This window comes from Pongo abelii, chromosome 18, assembly GCF_028885655.2.
Source record: "Pongo abelii isolate AG06213 chromosome 18, NHGRI_mPonAbe1-v2.0_pri, whole genome shotgun sequence".
Lineage (NCBI taxonomy): Eukaryota > Metazoa > Chordata > Mammalia > Primates > Hominidae > Pongo > Pongo abelii.
This window is the reverse complement of record NC_072003.2, coordinates 9,956,603-9,983,872: the sequence shown is the minus strand read 5'-3', so window position 1 is coordinate 9,983,872 and position 27,270 is coordinate 9,956,603. Positions and strand designations below refer to the sequence as shown.

General features: G+C 49.6%; 2 protein-coding genes across 3 annotated transcripts; one reads left to right on the top strand and one right to left on the bottom strand.

Moving 5' to 3' along the window:
- Window positions 1–2,387: 2,387 nt before the first annotated feature.
- Window positions 2,388–27,270, bottom strand: METTL22 (methyltransferase 22, Kin17 lysine). 2 transcript variants are annotated; one of them, XM_002826104.6, is made up of 11 exons: window positions 27,127–27,270; window positions 23,098–23,400; window positions 19,446–19,826; window positions 13,496–13,536; window positions 13,263–13,407; window positions 9,407–9,478; window positions 7,414–7,467; window positions 6,394–6,474; window positions 6,036–6,138; window positions 3,880–4,048; window positions 2,388–2,498 (listed from the first exon to the last, which is right to left on the bottom strand). In XM_002826104.6, the coding sequence occupies exons 2-11, from the start codon at window positions 23,228–23,230 to the stop codon at window positions 2,463–2,465; spliced, it is 1,215 nt and encodes a 404-aa protein (XP_002826150.4). In that variant the 5' UTR covers window positions 23,231–23,400; window positions 27,127–27,270; the 3' UTR covers window positions 2,388–2,462. The 2 variants fall into 2 exon arrangements, with proteins under 2 accessions (XP_002826150.4, XP_063573250.1); XM_063717180.1 differs by lacking the exons at window positions 13,263–13,407; window positions 13,496–13,536 and having other exon boundaries at window positions 27,127–27,232.
- On the top strand, window positions 21,792–22,145 carry LOC112129415 (small ribosomal subunit protein eS27-like). Its single transcript, XM_024233860.3, has one exon. The coding sequence runs from the start codon at window positions 21,821–21,823 to the stop codon at window positions 22,073–22,075; it is 255 nt and encodes an 84-aa protein (XP_024089628.2). The 5' UTR covers window positions 21,792–21,820; the 3' UTR covers window positions 22,076–22,145.

The following is a 27,270-nucleotide window of genomic DNA, read 5'->3' as shown; positions in this document are numbered from 1 at the left end:
TGTTGCCCAGGCTGGAGTGCAATGGCATGATCTTGGCTCACTGCAACCTCTGCCTCCTGGGTTCAAGTGATTCTCCTGCCTTAGCCCCCCAAGTAGTTGGGATTACGGGCATAAGCCACCACACCTGGCTAATTTTGTATTTTTAGTAGAGACGGGGTTTCACCATGTTGGCCAGGCTGGTCTCAAACTCCTGACTTCGGGTGATCCACCCGCCTCGGCCTCCCAAAGTGCTGGGATGACAGGAATGAGCCACCACGCCTGGCACCTCACCTGACTTTTTAATTTTTTTTTTTGAGATGTCTTGCTCTGTCGCCCAGGCTGGAGGGCAGTGTTGTGATCTTGATTCACTGCAACCTTCGCCTCCTAGGTTCAAGTGATTCTCCTGCCTTGGCCTCCCAAGTAGCTGGGATTGCAGGCGCACACCACCACGCCAGACTAATTGGCTGTTTAATTTTTAATAGAGATGGGGTCTTGCTTTGTTGTCCAGGCTGGTTGAACTCCTGGCCTCAATTGATCCTCCTGCCTGGGCCTCCCAAAATATTGGGATTGCAGGAGTGAGCCAACATGCTCAGCCTGATGTTGCATTTCTAACCAGCATCCATGCGATGCCACAGATGCTGCTGCTGCTCCAGTGGGAATGCGAGAAAAGCACAGGCTCAGGAGTCAGATGGACATGGGTGGACATGGGCTCTAAACATGACTCTGCCCTTGGTGGCTGTGTGATGTTGGGCAAGTTGCTTAACCTCTCTGAATTTTGGATTTCTCATATGTAAAATAGGGATCACTTCTGCCTTTTAGGTTCTTTGAAGATTTATAGTAACGTACATGCATAGGTTTTCTTCTTGTTCCCAGAGGGGCAGGGTGAGGTCACTCTCCTGCCTGCTCTCACTACAGGTTCAGCTGAGACCGTTTTTCTTCCCTAAAGTACTTGGCTTTCTTCTTCCAAGCAGGATTTCTCTGCCTCGGCGCTACTCACATTTTGGGCTGGATCATTTTGTGTTGCGGGGGCTGTTCCGTGCATTAGCGCATTATAGGATGTCTAGCAGCATCCCTGGCCTCACCCACTGGATACTGGTGGCACCCGTCTCCCCTACTTGTGACCACCAAAAATGTCTCCAGGCACTGCCAAATGTTCCTGGAGGCAAAATCACTCACAAATAGGAAATAATGCCCTAATTAGTAACTTATATTAGCAGTTCATTCAACAATATGTGTTGAGCATCTACTGTTTGCCAGACCATACACCAGGGATGTAGTGATATTTAAGACCAACAAGGTCCCTGACCTCATGGAGACTTTTTCCTTTTTGGACCTCAGTCTTCTCCGCTGAAATGTGGGTATCACAAGGCTGCGGAACTCCTAAATTTGTTGGGAAGATGAAGTTAGACTTGCAAGTGCCTGGCCCCTGGCATGAGGGATTAGCCAATGCCAGGGGTATGATGGGCCTAGGGAGGGAACCTGGGTGCTTGCGGAGAAGCAAGTGTGGGCAGGGACAGTGCATGGAGAAGCCAGGAAACCTGAGCGGCAAGGGAGGAGGAAAGGGGCCATGCAAGGCCCTGGTGCAAAGTGTGCAGCAGTAGCAAGGCAGGGGGAAGGGGCTGCAGGGAGGGCCAAGGGTAGCAGGAAGATGGGACCGAAACTGGAGAGGAGAGAGACAGTGAGATATAGAGGATGACAGGAAGGCGTGGAGATGGGAGGAGAGAGGCACAGATGGAGAAGATAAAAAACCAGACAGACAGACATGTGCACACGTGATAAGATGGAGAGACCAAGGGGCGAAGGGAAAGTGAGTCCAGGCTGAAGGGAACCTCTGAGGAAGATCACTGCACAAACCCTGGTCAGCTGCATGTGACCCTAAAGAGTGGCTCTTAGGTTTATTCCAAACGTACCTGATTTGGGTGATAAAGAGTTAAAATTAAATACAAAAGCCAATGCCGGTCCATTCCTGGCACCAGCTCCTGCCTCTTCCTTCTCATGCTCACCACAGGGATGCGGTGCAGCATACCCAACCCTGGGAGGAAATGAGGCTTTTGTGCCGAGCGGCGATATGATGGCAATAGTAGCAGTGGTAGTGAACCCATCTGTAAACAGCTGACAGAGGGCAGTACAACAATCCACCTCACAGCCAGGGCCGCAACCGCAAGTAAAGCACACAGCTGAAATGACTGACCTGGGTGGAACTGAGCTGAGAAGGAAAGCGGCTCGGCTTGACCCTGGAGCACACATCACTACCATGAGAAAGAGGCAACTAAAGTGACCTCCAGCCCACAGCAACAACCTTCTCTGGCTACAACTGGGAGGCAGGGACAGACCCCAGAAAATCATCTTGGGTCGTCTAAGGTACATGTGACCATATTTTTAAAATGACAAAATCTCAAGCATGTTGCTTTGGTGAGCTTCTGATTTTACTAGAAATATACTCTAAGAACAGTCGAGACGCCGCGCCTTGTGGAGGCGATGGGTCATGTTACTGGTTCTGCGATGATCTTCCAGAGCTCCTGCAGCAAACAGAGAAAAGAACAGGTTTCTGAAGTGCACACACGAGAGCATCACAATTTCATGAAGGAAAGTGATTCACCAAGGAGAGTAGTTAGACAACACGTCAGCCACGGAGCAGGCGAGCTGGGGAAGGAGTGGGCGGGCGGCTTACTCCTTTCTTTGTTGCTCTGGGCTGTTCTGTTTTACTGTGGCAGAGAGGCTGGATGCATCAAGTCCCAGCATTAACAGAAGGGGCATCAGAGGATGTCACACACTCAGAAGAGACCAGAATAGCAGTGAGTCGCCATATCTCTCCATTTTGGGGGAGATCTTTATATACAATTTTATTTTAGAGACAGGATCTCACTCTGTTGCCCAGGCTGGAGTGCAGTGGCACCATCGCAGCTCGCTGCAGCCTTGAACTTCTGGGCTCAAGCAATCCTCCCACCTCAGCCTCCAGAGTAGCTGGGACCACAGGTGTGCACCACCATGCGTGGCTAATTTTTTTTCTTGATTTTTGTAGAGATGGGGTCTGTGTTGCCCAGGCTGGTCTCGAACTCCTAGCTTCAAGCAACCCTCCGACCTTGGCCTCCCAGAGTGCTGGGATTACAGGTGGGAGCCACCATACCTGGCCTTTTTGGGACGTCTTAGGCATCATGTACTGGGGCTGCTGATTTGTAAGAAATGCGTGTTCTTGGTCATGTGACGCTACTCTTAATGCTGCCCAGAAATGGCAGAGCAATAAATACAAGATCCTCCTCGCACACAAAACCACACGAATTCCATGCTGCCCTCACTCAGGACGCGAGACAGAGCGTGAGGGCAGCAGCTCCCTGTGACTCCCTCTTCCTCCCTTTTTCCTTAGAACTAGGCCCGGGTCTCCACAGACAGAGAGAAAGGGAGGCCACAGCCCAAAGGCAAACAGAACAAAAGAAGTTAATTCTCAACCTTTGGACTCCAGTTAATAGAAAAGCCAGTTCAGTCCGAGAGGGGCTGGTATCCTTCCACAGTGAAGATGTGACCAGTGGCTACCCCAGTGGGGCCCCTGCACCAAGATCTGCAACCCGCAAACTTCCCTCCACTGACTTCCTGTTCCCCAAACAACCTCTGCCGCGGTCTTGCCTCCTCTGGAGTCTGAACTGCCCACAGGGGGAAAATGTGCTATAAAGTAAAAGATAAGGTTCGCCTGTAGGCCCCTCTCCAGACATGGTGGCCATTAAGAACAGGATGTAGCTCCCCCAACAGGTTCCACTACAGATGGTGCCAGGCACGCAGGCTTCAGCCCCTGCAGGACTAGGGTGGAGCCTGTGCTTGGAGGGCTTGCTTCATCACCTCTTTGCCCTGGAGTCACCCGCTTCACAATAAAGCAACCAACGGCCCTGCTTCGCGGCCTGGACCTACCAGCTGCTGGATGCGCTCGTAAACCAGGAGCTGTGGGAAGGAGGCCTCCACGGGCTCCACCACGAAGCGCAGCTTGCCATCTGCGAGATGCTCCAGTGCGTGCAGGCAGGAGCGGAAGTGATCGTAGGCTTCACATGTGACGTCCAAGTGTCTCAGTGTGAAGTTGAGCCTGCAAACCAGCCAGCCGGACACACAAACTGCTGTCATCAATGGGAAGGGTTTTGCTGTTTCCGCCCACCTTGCTTTCGTGTCCCTCACTGATCTCATATCCCCTGGATGGGCTTTTACTGAGCGCCTGTTTCATGCTGAGTGTTTGAGTGCAATTCCTTCCTACATCTGCACGACAGTCCAGGAGGTGGAAGTGGAAAGCACTTTACAGATGTGGAAACAGGCTCAGAAAGCTGAGGTCACGTGCCCACAATGACACTGCTGGAAAGATCAAGACAGTCCTGCAGATCAACACTTGAGGACAGCCCTCCAGGTCCTGCCAGCATCCAGCACAGAATCTGGTGCCTGGAGCTGCGCATAACTATCTGAGAAATGAATGAACGAGAGGCAGTGGCAGGGGGCGGTGCAGAGGACTCCGGGAGCACAGAGAACAGAGAGAAAACTGCTGGGAAGCTGGGGTCTGAGAGATTCCAGAGAGTGAGCACCTTCAGAAACAGCTCTCCCAACCCTGCCACTTGCCTTTCAAAACCTTAGTCTACAAGATGGTTTCACTTGAAATTAAAGCTCTTTGCCTTTTTCCCTTTTCTTTCCAAATTTTTTTATTAAGAAAAATTCCAGACATGCAAGAGGAGTAAGAACAGTCTATGCTGGCCGCGGTGGCTCCCACCTGTAATCCCAGCACTGTGCGAGGCCGAGGAGGGCAGATCACCTGAGGTCAGGAGTTTGAGACCAGCCTGGCCAACATGGTGAAATCCCATTTCTACTAAAAATACAAAAATTAGCCAGGCGTGGTGGCACATGCCTGTAATCCCAGCTACTTGGGAGGCTGAGACAGGAGAATGGTGTGAACCCGGGAGGCGGAGCTTGTGCTGAGCCGAGATCGCACCATCGCATTCCAGCCTGGGGCCGACAGGGTGAGACTCTGCCTAAAAAAAAAAAAAAAAACAACAAAAAAACTGTCTAATGAACCCATTACCAGCTTCAGCCACTGTCCACTTTCAGCCACTCTGCCACCTTGGCTCTTCCCAGGGCCCCCTCCCCCACTGAGTTATTAAAAAGCAAATGCCAGACAACAACCCATTTCCTATGTGAAGTTGGAAATGTCAGTGTGTGTCTCAAAAAGATGGAGATCTTTTCAACTAAAGTTTAACAATCACCCTTTAACATCAAATATTCAGTATTCAACTTTTCCCAACTGTCCTGATGTTTTTCCTTTACAGTTTATGAAATCAGGATCCAAATGAGGTCTGTACATTGCTATTGCTCAGTGTGTGCCTCAAAGCAAGCCCTCGGTATTAGTGGTATAAGTAACACTGCAATAAATGTGCAAGTACATACAGCTTTGTACACAACCATGAGCGTGAATTTCCAGATGCTGAATTGCTGGGTGAAGAGGTCTGTTTAGTTTTACAGCTTTTGCTATGGATTCCAAATGATCTTCAGAAAAGCTGTGGACTATTGTTAAGTATTGCAGAAGAATGTGTCAGGCCATCACAAGGTGGGTACTCAATAAATGGAACCTAACATTTCAGGATATTCAAGTGGAAATGTCTGGGAGAGGCTGTTGGGTGAGGAGCTGTGCAATTCAGCAAGAGAAAGAGACCTGGGGGAGCTGAAGAGACAGATGGCACCACAGAGAGAACAATCAGGAAGAGGAGCTCTCGACCGTGTGTGCTGGCCAAGCATTGAGGTTCCAGTACAGTCGGCATTCAAGTCCCTGTCTATCACTAACTAGCTGTGCCCTGGGCAAGGCCCCTGATGCTTCCCAGCCTTCCTCTCTTCATCAGTAAAGTGGGACAGCAGCGCCTGCACACAGGGCTAGGATGCAGATTCAGTGCAGTAACGTACACAAAGGATGAGCACAGGCCTGGCACACAGTAGGTGCTCAATAAGTGGCACTGAGTTGACACTGACAAGGACACAATTAGGAGGTGAGAGTTCTGCTGATACTCGGGACGTCAGCACGGTTCCCGTGGCGCAAAGCTCACCTCTTCTCCACCGACAGTATGGCTGTGCAGGCATTTTTCAATCTGTGGGCGAGTCGGGAGAGTGTTTTAAACACAGCATCAGTCAAGTCGTCGTCGTAAAACACTGTGGGAAGCGAAAAGGCCAGCATTAGAGGAAAACATGGAAATATCAGAGAAATCGACTTTTCAGAGCAATTCGCACAGAGAGAATGCTTATCACCACGGAACAGCAGCAGCTCCCAGAATTAAAACTGCAGACGTGGTGGCATGTCCCGGAAAGTCACTTCTAAAACTGAACTCCGGGGGGAGGTGAGGAGAGACTGCACTTGACTTCACGCTGCAACAAAGGACGTGTATGGCGAAGGACAAATTTCCTTACCTTCGGCTGCAAACAGGATGGTGGTGTGATCATACAAGTCAGAAATTTCCTCTTGTGACCAACTGAAGGGGACCTCGGGATCTAAGAAAGAACAAAAGCACGCTTTGTGCCCATTGCCTTCTCTCCTGGCCACCAACTCTCACTGGGACTGACCGAAAGGCACTTCAAGAGAAGAAACAGGGCTGGGGGTAGCTCGGTGCAGTGGGCACCGCCAGGCAGACCAGACTCCCTGCTTCAGGTCCACTGCTGCCTGGGTGCAGAGTCACGGTGGAAGAGGTGCCTTTTCTGCTGGGTGTCTGCTCTAGCCAGTGAGCAGCGGGCGGATTTCAGCCTCACCCGCTCCTGTGGCCTGTGGCTCAGTGCAGGACGTGATCTGCCCCATCTGCCTGCTGGGTGGCCCAGGGAAACGGCTTCAGTTTCACACTCACAGAAAGGGCACAGTACTACTTCCTCACAGGACTATTGGGAGGGTCAAAGGGCCTACGGTGTGCAAAGTGCTAGGCAGGTGACCGGTACTCAAGGAATGACTTTCCCCATCTGCCATCTGACAGCGAAAAAAAAAGACATCTTTATACAAAGAAAGAGCAAGCACCCAGGTCTGAAGTAGTCTGTGTAAGAAATACGGGAAACTGTCCTACCCGGGGGGCTTCCTGGCACCACTGTTTGTTGGGAAATGGTCTGTGCCCGAGTCTGACAAACTCGGGTCCATGCCCGTACCCTGCTGTGTACCAGCTGTGCCCATGGGCAGTCTGCACTCACAATTCAGGGATTATCATGCTACCACACAGGGAAACCACAACATCTGGAGAAGAAAATGAATGTGAGGTGCCCAGCATGCAGCAGGCACTCGGAGAATGACACCTGATGCTCATTGGCCAATGGAGAGAAGCTGCCATGTGCCGATGGGACTGTCGCAGCAGCTGGGACTACAGCTCCGTCAAGGCCACAGAGCCAGTGGCACTGAGGTATTACAAAGGAATCACTGACTCATACTGGGAGACGTCTGAGAGAAACACACACCTGTGCAGAGGTCGTCCTTCAGCCAGTCCAGTTCTTTGACTTTAACTATACCACCTGTAAAAACAAACAAAAAGAGAACTTTCCAAACTCTAAACATAATCAGGAAAAAAGATAAACTTTTACACTATACATGAAGATCCATCTATCCACCCACCCACCCTTGCTCTCACCCAACCATCTTCCTGCCCTTCCATCTTTACAGCCAGCCAGCCAGTCATCCACCCATCCACCCATCCACCCATCCATCCGCCCACCCACCCACCTGCCCATCTTCCAGCCCTTCCTTCTATCCATCCATCCATCCATCCATCCATCCATCCATCCATCCATCCACCCACCCACACACCTGTCTTCCTTCCCTCCCTCCCACCCATCCATCTTCTCATCCTTCCTTCTATCCATCCATTGATCCATCCATCCATCCACCCACCCATCTTCCTGCCCTTCCATCTAACCATCCATCCATCCATCCATCCATCCACCCATCCATCCATCCACCCATCCATCCATCCATCCATCCACCCATCCATCCATCCATCCATCCTCTCATCTACCCATCTATCCATCCTTCTATCCTCCCACCCATCCTTGTTATCCTCTTCCCCTCCTTCTCATCCATCATCCATCTTCTGTCCCTTCCCTCCATTCATCCATCCATTCTTCCAGGATTTTTTGAGTGCTACGTGTCAGGGAGTGTGCCAGACATAGGGAAAATAAAGACTTAAGAGTCATGCTCTCCATCCTTGTAGACCAGCCCCCCAGGACAGACTGGCAGGTTAACCAACAACGGTAAGACTGTGTGGCTGGGTGATGTCAGAAGGATGAGGCAAATGCCCAGGAGAGAGAGGAACTCATGTTAGACAGTGGATGTCAGGGAAGGCTTCCACCAGCATGCTCCCTGCGTCCTCCCAGCTCTGCTGACTGCCTACTGCACCCTGAGCACTCAACAAACATTGTGACAGTGGAGAGCAAACGCAGACAGGGTACCTGCACCCACAGAGCTTGTAGTCTGGTGGGAATGGAAAACACCAATAACTAGTCACACGAGCGGATGGTAAAATGCAATCATGCAAGGTGTTCCTGGAGTCTGCTGGGGGCTCTGGCCTCACATCTGGAGGTCTGGAGCCCTGAACATGATGAGGACTTGCCGGGAGGAGCAGGGAGGGCACAGCACTCAGGCGGAGGGAAGAGCAAGGGCAAAGGACTCGAGGGAATGTGATTTGAAAGATGGTGAGGTCGGCTGCGGGGGGTGGGGGCTGCAGACAGACATGGGCCAGATCCCCAAGATGAGACAAGCAATAGGAAACCACTGAAGGGCCTGAAGCCTGGGGGGCTGCTCAGAGCAGGAAAGGCTGCACCGACAGCCTCGTTAGGACATAACTGTCGTCACCCATCACATACACTCATCCCTGCAGGCCGTGCAGGGAGCAGACAACCAGGCAGATGGAGGCGGGGGCCCATCTGCGCAGAGGGACTGGCCTGTGAGTGAGTCCTGGCCATGCTGGATGCAGGGCTGGAAAGGAGACTGTCAGGAGGAGGCAGGAAGAGCAGGCCAGGGCTGGGCCAGGGAGGCCTGGGAATTCAAGGAGCTCAGACTTCACCCCACAGGTGATGACACCCCTGGAAAGTTTTCAGCAGCAAGTGAAGAGGACAGACTTGCATCTGAGAAAGGGGACTCTGGATGTTTCACGAGGACATCTTGGACGGGTCAATTAAGGAGCTGGGGAGACCAGCTCAGGGGCCGCTGCCAGTGTCCGGGAGAGAAAGAGCTGGAGTAGGATGACGCAGTGGATCTGGGAATGAGCAGGTGATCCAAGGAGCGTCCTCAATGCTCTGAAGCTCTGTGATGCCCAGATGATGCCTGCTCCCCTTACTCACCTGCTGCAAGGGACACAGGCAGAGCCCTGCGTCCCAATGTCATGGTCTTGGGTGTCTGTCCTACATGCTAAACAGAGAAACCTCCCTCCCTGGCAGAAGACCCCCTGGGCCTCACCTCCAGTGGCAGTCAGGTGGCTGTTGAGGGCAATGTTTCGCTGGCACATGGCCAAGAGATCTGCACCGACATCTGGAATGACAGAGGGCAAGCCATAAAGCGCCAGCCGCTACGATGCTTTTATCTCCACGTTTTTGCGTAGAGAGAGCTGTTATCAACAGCACAACTGCAGAAATTAGAGAAACGTTTCTCCTGTGTGTCTTACTGCCAAAATTAAACACGCTCACCTTAAGGCTCTTTTCATTGGCTTGTTCCCTAAATAAGAGATTCTCATCCCGATGGGGAGAGACAGTGTGCATTCCAGAGCGAAGGAGTGCGAGCTCCCAGCATCATCCGAGCACATGGAACATGCATGTACTTCCCTAGTTCATCCTTTTCTTGTTTACAGCCATGCAGGAGCCAGGATCATGAATCCCATTTCACAGATTAAGTGACTTGAGCAAAGTCATGCAGCTATTGAGAGCAAGAGTTGGGATTTGAATCCAGGTTTTTCTAACTCCAAATTTAGGCTCGTTCTTTGACACCCTAGGAAAACTGACTGGACCAGTTTTCCGGTCAGAAAGGTTTTTCCCTATGATTCGTCAGAACACAGAGCAGATTCAAACAGGCTGAGCCCACTCTCTCGAGTGCGATTCACTTTGCTGCCACCCAGATCTCCCTCCCAGCCGCCTACTACTCTGACAAGTGGGATTTCTCATTTCAAGAACTGACTTGTGGTACAGTGAATCCTCACTGGGAGAAGCAGTGCTTTACCAAAAATAAATTTCTAATTAGAAGAATGTGCGTGTAGAAAGTACAGGATGTCTTGCTAATGACATTTGCTTGGTCCACTGTGGGCGTGGACTCCCCCCATCAACTGCAATCTCCCTGGGACTAACATCTGCACCCCAGGGGTCACAAAGAGCCATGTACGGGAGGAGCTCCCTGCTCGCAGAAGGGAGGGATCTACCCTGTCTCCTAGGCCAAGAGAATACTGATGATATGTACCTGAGAGCACACGATGGGCTTAGCAGTTTTTTGGAAACGGAGTTTCGCACTTGTTGACCAAGCTGAAGTACAGTGGTGCAACCTCGGCTCCCTGCAACCTCCACCTCCCAGGTTCAAGCAATTCTCCTGCCTCAGCCTCCCAAGTAGCTGGGATTATAGGCGCATGCCACCATGCCTGGCTAATTTTTTTTTTTTTTTGTATTTTTAGTACAGATGGGGTTTCACCATGTTGGCCAAGCTGCTCTCAAACTTCTGACCTCAGGTGATCCACCTGCCTCGGCCTCTCAAAGTGCTGGGATTACACGTATTAGCCACCACGCCTGGCCAGGCTCAGCAGTTTTTAAACCTTTATGATAGTTTCTGTCAAAAGCTTTTAACCCATAAAACAGGTAAGAGAGGAGCAGCTCTGGCTGAGTGGGGTAGGAGCCCTGGTGCCCTGACTGCGTTCTCTCCAGCACCCCTCGGCCAGCTCACGGGAGCTCTGTTCCATCCAACACAATCTGAAATCCCACCACGTGACAAGGGCACTGCCCTGTGAGCCAGCAGGTCCACATCAAGGGCCTCAGGTCTCGTCAGCAGCTGTGGATGACCTTGGGCCAGCCTCAGTCTACCCATTTGGACAACAGAGATAGGAACCCTGGGCTATGCCCAGAGTCACTGTGAAGTTATAGCCAGTCACTGACGCATCTGAAAGGACTTTTCCAACTGGAACGTGCCATCTAAATGCAAGCTTTCTTCCCCATGCTGGTAAATCTCTCTCAGGGATAAGACTTCTTTATATCCTGATATTAGGCACCAGGCACGAAGCAAAGCTCTTGGACGGCTTGACTCTGAGAAGCGCTCACTGTTAATTTACATGACATTGTCAAGAAGCAGCCAATAGTGTGGCTGCACTGCAGACTCCTGACCAGTGGTTAACTCAGCATATTTGAAAACTGTGCCTCAGGGACTGGTGATCTCTAGCTTCTTCCTTCCTATCTCAGAAACAAGAGTCTGTGCCAGGAAGCGTTCACTAGGAAGCAATGAGGTGTTAACCACATCAGCTGATACCTCTTTCTGTCCAGCAGATATTAAAGATTTAAAATATAACAACAACGCTCACTTGATGACATCACTACTCTCTTGTAAACTGGTATATTTGTTCTAAAGAAAGCACTCTGGCACGTCAGGAGTTGAGTTAACTTCACTGGCTGGTTTTCATCACTGTACTATGGTTGTGTGTGATGTCACCACTGGGGAGCCAGAGGAAGGGCACATGGCACTTGCTGGATTATTTTAACAACTCCTTTTGGTCTGAAATTATTTCAAAATTAAATACTAAAAAAGAAATTAGTTGGTAATGTTCATCAAAAGCTTAAGAATAGTCTCACCCACTTCTAGGAACCTAGTGACAGGTTATTAGACAATGATACACAAAGACGTTCATTGCAATGTAACTAACACTGCCCACTCCTAGGAACCGAGGTGACAGATTATTAGACAATATGCAAAGATGTTCATCACAGTGTAACTGACAAATGCAAAAAACAAACAAACAAACAAACAAACCAAAACCCACAGGAATGGCCAAAATGCTCAGCAATAGGAGAAGGGTTACAAAAAAGATGAAATATTATCTGGTCATTAAAAGTCATATATAAAGTTTTTTTTTTTTTTTTTTTGAGACAGAGTCTCACTCTGTTGCCTAGACTGGAGTGCAGTGGTGCAGTCTTAGCTCACTGCAACCTCTGCCTCCCAGGTTCAAGCCTCCCAAGTAGCTGGGATTACAGGTGCCCGCCGCCACCACATCTGGTTAATTTTTGTATTTTTAGTACAGACAAGGTTTCACCATGTTGGCCTGGCTGTTCTCAAACTCCTGACCTCAGGTGATTTGCCGCCTCAGCCTCCTAAAGTGCTGCAATTACAGATGTGAGCCACTGCACCTGGCCTATATAATAATTTTTTAATGGCATGAGAAAATGCTCTTAAAATGTTCTCACTTATGAGTGGGAGCTAAACAATGGGTAAACATGGACATACTGAGTGGAAACACCGACACTGGGGATTCCAGAAGGTGACAGGGTGGGAGGGGTGGGGGATTAAAGCTTCCCTATTGGGTACAATGTTCACTATTTGAGTGGTGGGTCCACTAAAAGCCCAGATGGATGTCATCACTGCAATATAGCTGCACATCAGAAACTCGCACTTGAACCCCCTAAATATATACATAATTAAAAAAGAAAATGCTCTTAAAAAATGTTTTTCAACATTTTCAGCAGAATACAGTGCTGCTGCAGCTTGATTTCAGCTATCATTTGGAGGAGATTCTTACAACGTAAGCGCCCTGAGGGCAGTGCCTAGTCAGTTCCATTCACTGCAGGGCCTCCTACATCTAGAAATGAGTGGCACACGGGAGGTGCCCCATAAGTTGCACACTGTTGATTCAATCTAGGGATTGTAAAATTATGAGTAATTTTTATTTGCTGTTTTAAAAATCTCCTACAAAGAATGGGCAAGGCTTCTATACCCAGGAAAAAAACAATAAACTTGTTTTCAAAGCCTTCTAAAAGGGTATATTCCTCTTGTTTTTGGAGGTATTTGCTCTTTCTCAGGAGTGGGGAGAGAGGTACTAGCAGGGGCGCTAGGCACCTCCTGAAGCTCAATGGCCTTATAGCCACTGGGTGACGCTGCTGCTGCTGAGTGGGTATTGCTGGGTCATTTTGATGTCACTGAGAAAAAATGGAGAGTGGAGAGGGCCAGGGGACCAGGATGGCAAAATCAACAGCAGCTAACATCCAATTTCCAGTGCCTCTGCCTCTTTTTTTATACAGTCAGTGCATGCTTTGTGAAGGTGACTACTTCCCTGCAGCCTGAGATGTCACCTCATTACCTGTACAATAAACGGTCCGTGCCACGGTGGCTGCGATGATGCTAGCGAGCCCCGTGCCGGCCCCGAGCTCCAGCGCTGTGCATCCTCGGAAGAGGTCCTGTCGGAACAGGATGTAGTCTGCCAGGAGCAGGGCGCCCCGCCACACCTGGAGGGAAGAGGACAAGGAGCGACAAGCAACGTGAGGCTCTGCAGAGACCCATCAGGGCCACAGGAAGCGGACAAGACCTACCCACCTGCTTGCCAACATCCTCCAGGGGCGTGGCCATGGTGTGCTCTGGATGGGACAGAAACCAAGAGAAATGCCCACTGTGAAATGGGGATGGACAGAAAACCACAAGACAGGACAGTGTGGCAACCGCCAGCACGGTCAGATGGGCGCCAGAGGTTGGAATCAGGCATTCTAGAGAGCAGCATAAACACAGGCTGTGCTACTGGTTGGGAGGTGACTTTTGAGCACCACTCAGAGGACGGGAACTTTTTGGAATGGGGCTCACACTCTTTCATGTAACTGGGTATCTCTGCCCTACAGCCCAAGGCTAGGGAGGGTCACAATTAGGTTTTCACCCAATTTAATTGCACCCACATGCAATGCACTACTTTTTTAATGACCAATAATTGCAAAGTTACAATCATAATATATTTATATACTACTAATAATCACAACTCATTCAAAAGTATTTTCTTATGCTGAGAAACATACTTAACTTCATTATTTTCTTATACTTAGAAATATACTCCTACGTTAGAGGTTAACAAAATAAGTTTAAATTTACATCCTTTTTAAAAACGTTGAAAAGTGGTATAAGTATTCTCAAATGCAAAATATATTTTGTATTTATAATATACCCTAATAGGATCAAATTCTGGTGGATAGGAGAAGAGAATGGAAATATAAGATCAAGGAGAAAAGGAATGAAGCAAAACATTTTTTGTTGTTAAGTAAGAACTTGCTTGTCTAAGAGCTCCCGAGGGGGGAAAATAACTTGCTCAAGTATTTTTAAGTGGGATGGTAACAGCTATCGCCAACCGCTCTGTCTGTCCCCAAACCAGGAGAGAAACCAACTGTGTAGGGTCCTCTTGGGCACCTGGGCCACTGTTCTCTGAGGGCTCCTCCTGGGAAAATCTGGCCAAAGATTTCAGCCCTATGGGCAGTCAGAATCTGCTCTCTGAATAAAGTGACTAATGGATCGTCCACCAGCATCTTGGCTAGATTTGACATGGTGGCTTACAAGGCACTTTTAATAAAACATGTTCCTTTCAGAAGGGCTTCAGATTGCTAAGTCCTAACACGTAGTCACCTGGTTTGAAACTGGAACAGAAATACATCTGCCAAGCCACCTGATGCCAAGTTCCGTCACTGAACCAACATTCACTAGACAGACACATTCTGTGAGCCAGCCCTGGGTGCCACTGAGATTCTACTTGATTGGCTCACACGTATATTACAGAAAAAGACATTGACTGAGGTTCAGCATTACTGTTTGTAAAGTTAGTAGAAAAAAAAGCACCTTCTCTGCATGAGGCACTGGGCTAAATGCTTTCTCATTTAATCCTCAAAATCACCCAATGACAGGTTCGAGTGTTATTGGATGAGGAAAAGGTGGCTGGGGGAGGTTAGCAGGCTGTGGTCACAGAGAGGGTGAGTGGCAGATGCGGGGTTCCAAGTCAGGTCGTCTGCAGTTTTCTGTCTCACTCTGTCATCTAGGCTGGAGTGTGGTGGCACGGCCAAGGCTCACTGCAGCCTCCACCTCCCAGGCTCAAGTGACCCTGCCACCCAAGCCTCTCGAGTAGCTGGGGCTACAGGTGCGTGCCTCCATGCCAGGCTAAATTTTTTTAGTTTTGTAGTTTTTGTAGAGATAGGGTCTCAGCATGTTGCCAGGGCTGGTCTCAAACCCTTGGGCTCAAGTGATACACTGCTTTGGCCTCCCGAAGTGGCATCTAGGTGTGAGCCACCGTCCCTGGCCTTTTCTGGCTCTTCAGCCTGCTTGGGGAAGGGAGATGTAGAATCTGAACCATGCCAGGGACACGGTTTAAAAAGCACGGGGCAGAGCCTCCCAGGATGAAAGCCACAGGGACTCGCTGGGCAGGCTGAAGGCTTGTGTGCTTGTGTGTGGAGGGGAAGGGGTGTCTGTGGTCTGCACTCTGGTCCCAGGCCTTCTGTGTCAGCGTCCCTGCCCAGCTCCTCTTCCCCAGTCCCACCTATGCCATCTCCTGGGTGTGGCTCAGAGCCTCCTCTCCTCTCCTTTCCCTCCATTGGCCTGGGAAAGCTTCCTCCTCACCGTCTGCTCCCTAACCCCAGCTGTCCTAAGGGTTCCTGCTGCCAGGGGAACCTTCCCATAGCGATCTCGGTCCTATGTGATTGGTCACTTCCTTCCAGGGGTCTCGCGGACATAAGTTCTGCCTCCCAGCTGTCCTCAAGGGGTGGCCAGCTTTCCTTGAGGGAGAATGAGGACTCTGAGGTCAGAGACCTACATGAGAACTCAGTTTTGTCATTTCCTAGCTGGGTGACAAGTCACTTAACTTCTTGGAGACAGAGCCACAGTTTCCTCTTCTGCAAAATGCAGAAGTAGCCTCATCCCTCATTTCTAAGGCTGTAACAGTGCTTAACCAGACAGCGCTTCTGAGACAGCACAGGCTCGGCAGACACCTGAGAACCACTGAGGTGGTCAAGGTCCCCAGCCCTTGCACAGGTGGAGGTCACTGAAGCCCAGAAGGGGGACATGACCAGCCCAGGGTTATAGTCTGAGAAAAAAACATCTCATTAGATCAAAATGTGTCGAGATGGCCGGGTAGTGGCTCACACCTATAATCCCAACACTGTGGAAAGCTAAGGCAGGAGGATCGCCTGAAGTCAGGAGTTTGAGACTAGCCTGGGTAACAAAGTGCAAAGTGAGACCCATGTTTTTCTAAAGCCAAATGGAAACAAAAGAGGATTTAAAATGAAGTCATTTGGGAGTCTGACCAAAAACTGATCTAAGATGTGCTTTCTGCTGATGCTGATGACACGAGAAAACACCAGGGCGAATTGAAAAACGAGAGAACGAGAGGCTCAGGGATGGATCAAAGGAAGAAGCGGATGCTGTGCGACTCCCTGGGGCCAGATGGAAAAAGCCAGAATGAATTCCCCAGGAAGTCAAGTGTGGCCGACCTCAAGGGCACTCTCCTTTCTTGTGTCTGACATCCTCGAGTCTGGAGTGCAGAGATTCCGAGGTCTACCCGACCCCTGCCCTGTTTCAGGCACTTGCTAGTGTTCGAATGGGTAAATATGCTTCTTCATGACTCATCAGGATTGTCAGAGATCACAACAAATGCCCAGTATGTCTGCCCTGGGCTGGGCCCGGTCCAGGTGGCGGCGTAGGGGTGAGGAAGGAGGATTCACAGTCTAGGGGTGGAGGCCCAGGTGACTTAGGGACCTCCCTATCCAGGGCCATCTTGTGGCTCCCACTCCCGTGAAAAGTCAGAGTTTATATTTAAATAATTCCAAAGGTATCATGAGAACATAAAAGGCCAGCCTGAGGAACTATCCCCATGAGAAACTCTAGGGCTAGCAATGGGATGAGACAGTGTTAGAATCTCACCTGTCCTTAGCAGATTCTAGAATTATGTCTTATCTCATTTGCAAACTGGGTCTCCAGACCTGCAGGAACCTAGACTCTTCATCAGCCAGTCTCCCTCCTCCCAGCTTGGGCCAGTCCCCAGGACAGAGGCTCACATTTATGGAACACTGAATCCGTGCTAGGCACTATGCTAAGAGCTTTGTATGTGCCGTCTCTCTGAATTCCTTACAACTGGAGGAGGTTGTACCTCTTGTACAGACAAGTAAACTGAGCTCAGAGAGGCTAAGCGACTTGCCCGATTCTCCAGCAGGAAGGCACGGGACTCAGAATCTGACGGCCTGAGTTCCAGCCCTGCCTCTCTCGAGTTCTCTTGGGGTCTCACTTTATTTCTACAATGGGGGAATTGAACATAATTTCTGTTGAATCCTGGGTCTGTGGATTCCTCACAGATCCCTGGATAAACTTTTTAGGTTTTGTCAATCCCTTGGAATAGTTAAGAAAACGCCTATTTTTCTTTTTCTTTAGAAAAATCAGTTTCTCAAATGGGTCTATAACTTGAAAAAAATGGGTTGATTTATATGGGTCAGAGGAAAAGGGTTGTGAGGAGAATGACGTCTGCTTACCATCCACTCTGCGCCAGGCCCCGCTCCTGGCGCTCACTGGGCATGTTTCAATAAATTATCACTAAAACCCAGGGACAGTGGTTCCCCTGATCACGTGGTTCTGACCGTGTGGTTCTGAGTGGGTAAGACATTTGTCTCTGGTCGCCTGGCTTGTGAAGATGGAGCTGGACTCAAAATCCAGCCCTGCAGGATTAGATCAAGTTTTGCAGATGAAAGTGCTCTAGCCAGTTTGAAATAATCACGAGTTACTACCTAGGTTCATTCATTAGCTACCTTTCCACTCTCCTCCCTCAGGGCAGGTAGCGAGCGACTGACAACTGAAAAAGTGAACTTCCAGGTATACAGACAAGGGGGCCTCACCGTGAGGTCACCGGAACAGGGCAGGTGGGGAAGCTGGTCACAGGCCGGCCCCTTCCTGAGGGACTTTGTTCTTAGCTCATATGATGGTAAATTCCCAGAACATTCACTACAGACACAACATTCACTGTGGAGGAACTGACAGGTTTGCTCCCCAGCTCGGGGAGGCTAATAACAGTCAGGGCTCAGAGTGAAATGAGCCATCATCGGCCCCCCTGAGAAGCAGGACTTTCCAAGCCTCTTTCGAATGCTCTGCCCCCATGATGTGGAATGAGAGCACAGGCTGTGGCGTCAGACAGACCTAGGTACAAGTCTCAGCTCTGCCACTGACTAGCTGTGTGACCCCAGGCAAGTTCCTCAACCTGGCTGAGCCTCAGTCTCTTCCTCTGTGAAATGGGAATACTCATCCCTATCTGCAGAGGTCATGAGGGCAGAGGTCACCCATGTGATACATGGACCTGGGTTCCGGTGTGAGTTCCAACTTGCCCTCTCTGGGACAGTCTAGAACAGAGGCTGCCTGGTACCACCGTGCAGGCGCTTAGTAACTATTTGCTGAGCAGATAGATACAGAGCTGCTGTTCTGTCTGTTTTTGAGAGTGACCCACTGACCCCCATTCTCTGACCAAGGCCAGTGCTGGGGGAGGCCTTTCCCTGGGAACTCAAGACACCATTGGGGACCTGGATCTCAACGAACGGCCTCAAATCACAGCTCCGCTCCAAATGAGCAGCACCAGGGGGAGGCAAAGCCCTGGTGTGGACACTGCATGGATTCGAAGCTCGCTCACCACCACCAAGCTGCATGGCACCAGGCCTTTCGCTTCCTCATCCGTGCACCCCCTCAGGCAGGGCTGTGCAGACTAGGCCACTAGATAACAGCAAAGATATCCAAAACACAATAGGTGCTTAACCAGCACCGATCACTTCCTGGCCCAGCTCCCTACTGCTCCCGGTGTTTCTAGAGTGCCAGGTCCCTAGATTTCAAATCCTAGAGTCACCAAACCTCTCTGCTCTGCCCCCATACCTGGGTAGCAGTTCCTCTTTGATCCCACCTCTGAGTATCTGTCCAAACCTCTCTCCTGTCCCACTTTTCCCGCCGCTTCATCACTCCTGTTTCTTACCTGGCTTCTAGCTCCCAGCTCCCAGCTCCCAGTCCATCTGACTGGTCCACGCCCCATTCATTTTCATTTACATCCCTCTTCCTCTGCCACACTCCAGCTCCAGAACCTCCCATGGCTCCCTACTGCCAGCCCAGCCAGGCCAAGCCTGTCCCACACCCGCAACATGCTGAGTTAGAGCAAGAGCACAGATGTGGGAGGCAGCAGCAGGGAGGCTTCCTGGAGGAGGTGTGGCTGAGCTGGAAACTGTACGGCAATGGGGAACATGTTAAGGGAGCAGAGGCTGGGGGGTGAGCACTCTAGGAAGGAGGCACAGCACAGAGAACAAAGTGCACAGGGTGAGGCTGTGGTGGTGTGAGCCAGGCAGGAGTGACGGGGTTGTGGAGAGCTTCCCCAGTCTCACCCGAGCTGGTTCTCACAACCTGTGCTGCCTGGGCCTGCAGAGTCCATGCTCAGATCATACTGAGCCCTGAGCAGCGACATTGCGGAGTTGCTTTGGTGACAGGTGGGCCACACCACACCTCTATTTACCTATTCTGATGATATCGTGCGGGCTGCCTTGTGCTTCCTCTCCCAGGACGTCGTCTTCTTCCTGCGCTAGAATCATGGGATGTACCTTGTCTCTCAGAGGCCCTGCTGGGTTGGGATCAGAGGCGGCTCGTGGTCTTCTCACCACGTCCAAATCCCCATCCTCATCCAGCTGAGCTTCAGCCACTTCCTGGCCAGTGGTGTCAGTCCCGGCCTGGAGGGAGAAACCCTCATTACTGTGGCCACTTTCTGGAGGGGACCCTGTGCTGCCTGTCTCGGCAGAAGGAGGCTCCTTTGTGTGAACATCTCTGTGATTGCCACCCTTGGCCCCTGAATCTGTCCAAGAGTCTTGGCTCCATAGAAGCTTGAATTGGGACAGGAAAACTGAAAGGCAAGACAAAACACAAAATGAGAATTCCAAGATGTTTTCTTTTTTACTTTCCTCTTCTTCTTTGAGAATCTCTGATTACCAATAGGGAAGATTTTTAAAGGCCAGGTAGAGATATACTAATGCCAGCAGAAAAGGCCCATTTGATTCAGCTGTGACCACCACCAGCCGGGAGGCTAGGGCCACCACCAAGAGCAGCCACGATTTCATGAGAATCTATGAGGCACTTGGCTCATATCATCTCATTCAGTCTCCACAATTGCTGTGAAGATAGCATTATCAGCTTCATCTTACAGACCCAGAAACTGAGGCTTAGAGGAGTAAGCTGACCAAGGCCACACAACTTTTAGGAATGAGCTCAGGGGCCTCTCCTCTAAGCTCCCACAGCATCCCGGGTTTATGCCAGTTTTTGGATCTGTCCGATCATCCACCCATTCATCACCGAACACTATGTGCCAAGTACCATGCCAGGTGCTGGGGGTACAAAGCAGGATTTGGTATGTTAGGGCCTTACATTTTAGGAGTGAAGTCAGGGAAGAAACATTAAGCAAGTAAACAACATAATTACAGGCTGTGTTAATTACCAGGAATATAGTAAAACTGCATTCTGTGTGACACAGATGTGGCAACCATATAAGGCAGGGGTGAGCAAACTTTTCCTGTAACAGGTTAGATGAAAAAGTTTTTTGGCTGGGCATGGTGGCTTACACCTGTGATTCCAGCACTTTGGGAGGCCAAGACAGGAAGATTTCTTGAGCCCAGGAATTTGACCAGCCTGGGCAACATGGTAAATCCCCTTCTCTACAAAAAAATTATCCAGGTATGGTGGCACATGCCTATAGTCCCAGCTACTTGGGAGGCTGAGATGGGAGGATCACCTGAGCCTGGGGAGGTCGAAGCTGTAGTGAGTCAAGACTGCACCACTGCACTCCAGCTTGGGTGACAGAATGAGACCCTGTCTCATAAAATGTATCTATTTTCAAGCTTTGTGGGCCCTGTGATCTTTGTTGCAACTCCTCAACTCTGCCGTTATAGCACAAAAACAGCTGTAAAAACACGTAAATGAATGGGCACGGCTGTGCCTTCATAAAACTCTATAAAAATAGCTGCAGGCCAGATTTGGCTCACAGGCTGTAGTTTGTATACCCCTGGTGTAATGTACCATCCAAATTAGGGCAGGAGGGCAACAGGAATGATTAATAATCACACCAGAACAAGCTAATACAGGGTAGCTGGAGTTAGGGAGAGTGGCCAGGGAGGGGCTGTCTGTGGAGATGATACTTGAGGAGTCAGGAGAGGAGGAAAGCAGGCGTTTTCTCCCTGGCCTTGTATCTTATGGTTGCTTCCCTCCCCTCCCTGTGTTTTAGGGACAGAAAGAAGCTGAGAGTGGCCATAGAAGAGCAAGAGTGACATAAGGGTAGGCACACAAGCAGAGGCTGGGTCAGGCTGGCCTCACAGACCAAGTTGAGGAACCTGGATGTTATTCTGAGAGCAATGCAAAGCCACTGGAGGTCTAACTCAGGAAGTGCTGTGATTTGATCTGCATTTTCAAAAGACGTCCTTGGCTGCTGCAGAGACAAGTGGGGAGAGTGTGCAGCAGTGAACTCAGTGGGAGAAGACAGAGACAGCCAGGCAAGCAACAGAGGCGGCTGGACTAGGGTAAAGGGAGTGGGGATAAAGAGTAGAGGACACTTTGGGAGGCCGAGGTGGGTGGATCACGAAGTCAGGACATCAAGACCATCCTGGTTAACACAGTGAAACCCCGTCTCTACCAAAAATACAAAAAAATTAGCCAGGCGTGGTGGCAGGTGCCTGTAGTCCCAGCTACTTGGGAGGCTGAGGCAGGAGAATGGCATGAAGCCGGGAGGCAGAGTTTGCAGTGAGCTGAGATTGCGCCACTACACTCCAGCCTGGGCGACAGAGCGAGACTCTGCCTCAAAAAAAAAAAAGAGTAGCCTTTCCGGTGGTGACGACCTACCCACACGAGAACATGCCTCTCGCAAAGGATCTCCTTCATCCCTCTCCAGAAGAGGAGAAGAGGAAACACAAGAAGAAACGCCTGGTGCAGAGAACCAATTTCTACTTCATGGATGTGAAATGCCCAGGATGCTATAAAATCACCACGCTCTTTAGCCATGCACAAACGGTTGTTTCGTGTGTTGGCTGCTCCACTGTCCTCTGCCAGCCTACAGGAGGAAAAGCAAGGCTTACAGAAGGATGTTCTTTGAGGAGGAAGCAGCACTAAAAGCACTCTCAATCAAGATGAGTGGGAAACTATCTCAATAAAGACATTTTGGATAAAAAAAAAAAAAAAAGTAGAGGACAGGGTTGGATGCGGTGGTTCACACCTGTAATCCCAGCACTTTGGGAGGCCGGGGTGGGAGGATCACCTGAGGTCAGAAGTTCAAGACCAGCCTGACCAACATGGTGAAACTCTGTCTGTACTAAAAATACAAAAATTAGCTGGGCATGGTGGCAGGTGCCTGTAATCCCAGCTACTCAGGAGGCTGAGGCAGGAGAGCTGCTTGAACCTGGGAGGCGGAGGTTGCAGTGAGCTGAGGTTGTGCCACTACATTACCCACTGGGTGACAGAGCGAGATTCTGTCTCAGAAAAAAAAAGAGCAGAGGACAGATGGAGCCCCAGCACTTTGTCTCCCCACTGGACCCTGGGCTTGCTGACGGCAAAGTTTGGCTGATTCGTATCTGCATTCTCAGCATCAAGTCCTGGGTCAGGTGCACAATAGGTGCTCGGGAAACCACAGGAGTTTGCTTAATGAAAGTGGTGGGGCAGCAGCTTGCCTGTAATCCCAGGGACTCAAGAGGCTAAGGTGGGAGGGTTGCTTCAGGCCTGGAGTTCAAAACAAGCCTGGGCTAGCAAGACTCCATCTCTACAAAATAAAAACCAGCCAGGTGTGGTGATGTGAGCCTGTAGTCCCAGCTACTCCGGAGGCAGGGGAAGGAGGATCACTTGAGTCCAGGAGTTTGAGACTGCAGTGAGCCATGACTGTACCACTGCACTCCAGACTGGGCGACAGAGTGAGACTGTCTTTAAAAAAAGCAAAAACAAAAGCAAAACAAACCCCTACACACAAAAATTGCAGAGTACAAGGTTTTTAAAAAATCATAAAGAAAAAAAGAGCACTTAAAAAGTGGTCTGAGGATAACAGTTACGTAATCCAGTCTTCCCAATATTTTCCCCAAAAAGATGAGTATGAGAAAGCAGAAAACAAAATAGGATCCGCAGGGCACCTGGGCCCAGGACCTTACCTGGCTGCCCCACGCTGTTCAGCCGTACCATGAGGTGTCTATGGTTCGGGGTATAGATGTGGACGTCTGACAGCACAGTGTCACTTCTAAAGGTGACCTCATCCATGGCTGCGGCAGGAGCCAGCTGTACCATGGCCCAGGCTCCACCTTAGTCCTAGGACAGGAGCCCCTCAGAGGTGAGAATGGGTCCTCAGCATGGCAGGTCCCAGAGGAGATACTACAGACAGGCCCAAGCTGGTAGCCAGTAGCTTTGCATCACCCTGGGAGAAGGTCTCAGAGACTTGGCCAGGGAAGAGAATCCAGCTGGAAATTAATGTGTTATTTTGTTTATATTCATTTCACTCATTATATTCATTTTATATTCATTCATATATTCATTATATTCATTTTCATAGTAACCTTTTATTTATAGCAAGGGATATGAATTTCCATTTATAAAGTTTCCTTTCCCTTTTTTTTCAACTTATTACAAAAAAATTTCAAACAGTAAGGATACAGGAGAATATCATAACCACAGAACTACTGCTTAGATTCAATGATCGTCACCATTTTGCCACATGTGCCTGCCCTCTCTGGTTTCTTCCCCTTGAGCTGAGAGTACATTTCAGACATCATGACATCTTGCCCCTAAATTATTTAATGTCTGTCCCCTAAGAGCATTTCCCTACATAACCATAAGACCATTAGCAAAACTAAGTTAATTAATAATTCCCTAATAGCATTAAAGTCAATTTCCTCCATCTGTCTCCCAAAGGTCTTTGAGGTTTTTTCCCCCCCCCAAACCAGTATCCAATCACAATCTGCACTTTGCATTTAGTTGTTACGGCCCTTTAGTCTTTCTTTTTAATTCTAGAAGCTGTTATCAACTGTCCCCATATCATTTGTTGTTATAAAGCTTTCCTATTTTAAACAATGTTTTATTTTTAAACATTTCTTCTTAGAGACAGGGGCTTGCTCTGTTGCCCAGGCTGGAGTGCAGTGATACAATCATGGCTCACTGCAGCCTCAAACTTCACGCGATCCTCCTGCTTCAACCTCCTTAGTAGTTAGGACTACAGCTATGCCACCATGCTTGGCATTAAAATGTTTTTTTTTTTTTTTTGTAGAGACAAGGGTCTAACTATGTTTCCCAGGCTGGTCTCAAATTCTTGGGCTCAAGCCATCCTCCCAGCTCAGCTTCCCAAAGTGCTGGGATTACAGGCGTGAGCCATCATGCCTGGCTTAAAGCTCTGCTACTGAATTTAAAAAGGTGAGTGGAATTAGCTGGGTGTGGTGGCGCGCGCCAGCAGTCCCAGCTACTTGGGAGGCTGAGGTGGGAGGATCGCTTGACACCAAAAGGCGGGGATTGCAGTGAGCCGAGAATGCATCACTGCACTCTGCACTCCAGGCTGGGTGGCAGAGCAAGACCCTGTCTCAAAAAGAAATTTAAAAAAAAAAAAAAAAAGAGTGAGTGGATTTAAAGGAAAAGTAATAAGGGAGTCACTACACTGGTGATACACAGATATGGAAAAATTATGCAGGTGATACATTATTAACGAAAACTTGGAAAACCATGGCCAAGGCAAAATGGTCAAAAACAGGGGGGACCTCCCTCCAACCATTTCACCTCATCAAAAACATCATCAAACAGCAGTAGTCTGATGGGCTTCGAAGCTGGAAAGACCAGGTGGGGATCCCTGGTCTCTCACCTTCTAGCCATGTGATCTCAGGAAAATCACTTCACCTCTCTGCATCTGTTTCTTCAGCCACAATCTCATGCAGTGTTACTGGGTGGGTAAAGTGCTGAGCAGAGTCCTTGGCTCACAGTAGGTGTTAATAAAACACCAGCAACCTCCTTGTCCTGGGGTTGGTTTCAGGTATTTGACCCAAACCTGCCTGTAACCCCTGACTGCCTACCACTGTTCCTACCTGGGTGGACGTCATGAAATCTTCAGGGCCCCCATTTCTTTAACTGCAAAACGAGGTCATCACGACTCAGGCTGTCCTAATGATCCCAGTACATTGCTGGAGTTCCCACATTTAAGTGCTTGCTATGGAGCAGCAAAAGCTGTCCCAACAAAAAAATTTTTAGGAAAAAGATGACTCCTTATTCGTCTCCATGCTAGGTTTCCTACTCAACACTATAAAGCCATCAAAATGCAAGTGGGTTGTGAAGAAAGTCTGTGAATCTGGCAAATCAATGCAGAATTTCATGGTGTCATTGAAAGTGATGGAGAAATGCTGGACCTGAAGGCAAACACTCTTAATCAATGGGACTGGCAAAACCAGACCAGATTCCAGAACAGAAAATACAGCTTATACCTACCACTCATTTCAAAGGCAGATCAAGCTCTCTCAGGACTTAGAGATGTCCTGGGGGAAAACTGAGGACTTTCACATATAGTTTTTTTTGAAGGGGGTGGGGAAGATCCTCTCTAATATTGCTGTAAAAATCAAAAGTGAACCAAAGGATGCCATTTCTTTTTTTGCCATAGCGCATTTTTTTTTTTCTGAGACAGAGTCTCACTCTGTTGCCCAGGCTAGAGTGCAGTGGTGCCATCTCAGCTCACTACAACCTCTGCCTCCTGGGCTCAAGTGATCCTACCTCAGTGTCCTGAGTAACTGGGACTACAGGCATGTACCACAATACCCAGCTAATTTTTGTATTTTTAGTAGAGATGGGGTTTTGCCATGTTGGCCAGGCTAGTCTTGAACTCCTGACCTCAGGTGATCCATCTACCTCGGCCTCCCAAAGTGCTGGGATTACAGGCGTAAGCCACCACGCATGGCCTATAGTGCAATTTTGTTGGAAAACTTACATCCCAGAAAAATCAATGTTCTTTGCTTTTTCCAAAAGTGAGCATAATATTACGCACCAAATTTTAAGTACAGACAAAAAAGAAACTCAAATTCTTAATCTCTAGTTGAATTTTCCATTTTTAAATTAAATCCAACCAGGCTTCCCAAGAAATGTACGCTGCAATGTAAGTCCCAAATGAAGGAGATTCCCTTTAAGTGGCTTTCCCTAGAATCAGCTATCTGGGAATAAGGAGGCCCTCTTGAACCTATCTCAGGCCCTCACATACTCAGAGGAGTATATGACACAATTATCACTTTTCGGGCTTACGACATATAGCAAACGTTCAATAAGCAACAATAGTAAGTACTACCATTACAGCAATATAATAATTATTAAATAAAGTGAATGCTGGGAAGAAAGAAAAAAGGTAACAGTTTCTCTAGTCAGGAAAAGTCTCCCTCCGGGAATGTAGGGTCTGTATGGGCTTCAGGCTCCTCTCTTCACTGGGCAGAGCTGAGAAAGGAGACCCAGGTTGCAGATGGGGACCTGCCCCACCACCTCTCCATAGGGCTGCAGGCTCATCCCTGCAGCAGGAGCTAACGTGTTCTTGGTTCTTCTAAGGCTGTGGGGGGCTAGACTGAGACGCTACCAGCTTTCTTCTCCTATAGGTCCCCAGTCAGTTGTCCCAAATAAGCAGTGTGCTGGGATCACGGTGTTGAAATAACTTCCCTCCTCATCTTTCTTTCTGATAACTGCAACTCACTCAACAATCAGGAATTTGGCGCGATCCCATGACGATTTAGGCCAGGAGCTGAAGGAGGGCAGGGTGTGAAGGCCCAGGTTGGGGGCAGGAAAGACGTGGCCTGGCCACGGCGCGTAGAGTGGTAGTGAGGGGCTCTGGGGACGTCCCCCGTGGGGCTACTCGTCCTCTTTGTCTTGTCGCCTTCCTGACGCCACCCTTGTGGGTTAACTATTGCCCTCTCAAAAAACAGTCACAGGTCGGGCACTGCCCTCCCTTCCTAATCTGGAACCGAAGGAGAGGTGCCTGGACCCAGGACGGAAACCCAGGTGAGGACGTGGACTTCTTTCCCCAACACCCGTGTTTAGAAGGGGAAACTGAGACTAAGAGTGGGGTCGGACCTTAGGGATCTGGGCCTCAGATCTGTGGGAGCTCGGATTTCAAAGTCAGGCTCGGCGCCAGGAGGTTCCCTGCACCCTGTCCTATCCCGCCGCCTCTCCCAGGCACTTACCCGCCGCGGGGCCCAGCCTGGGGTCCCACCCGACCCCCGTCTCGGTGGGACTTAGGCGGCCGCCATAACAGGCAGTCTGTGCAGGCGCGGCCCCGCCCCCGCGTGCGACCATCCCACCGCAGCGCACCGTGGCTCCACCTACCT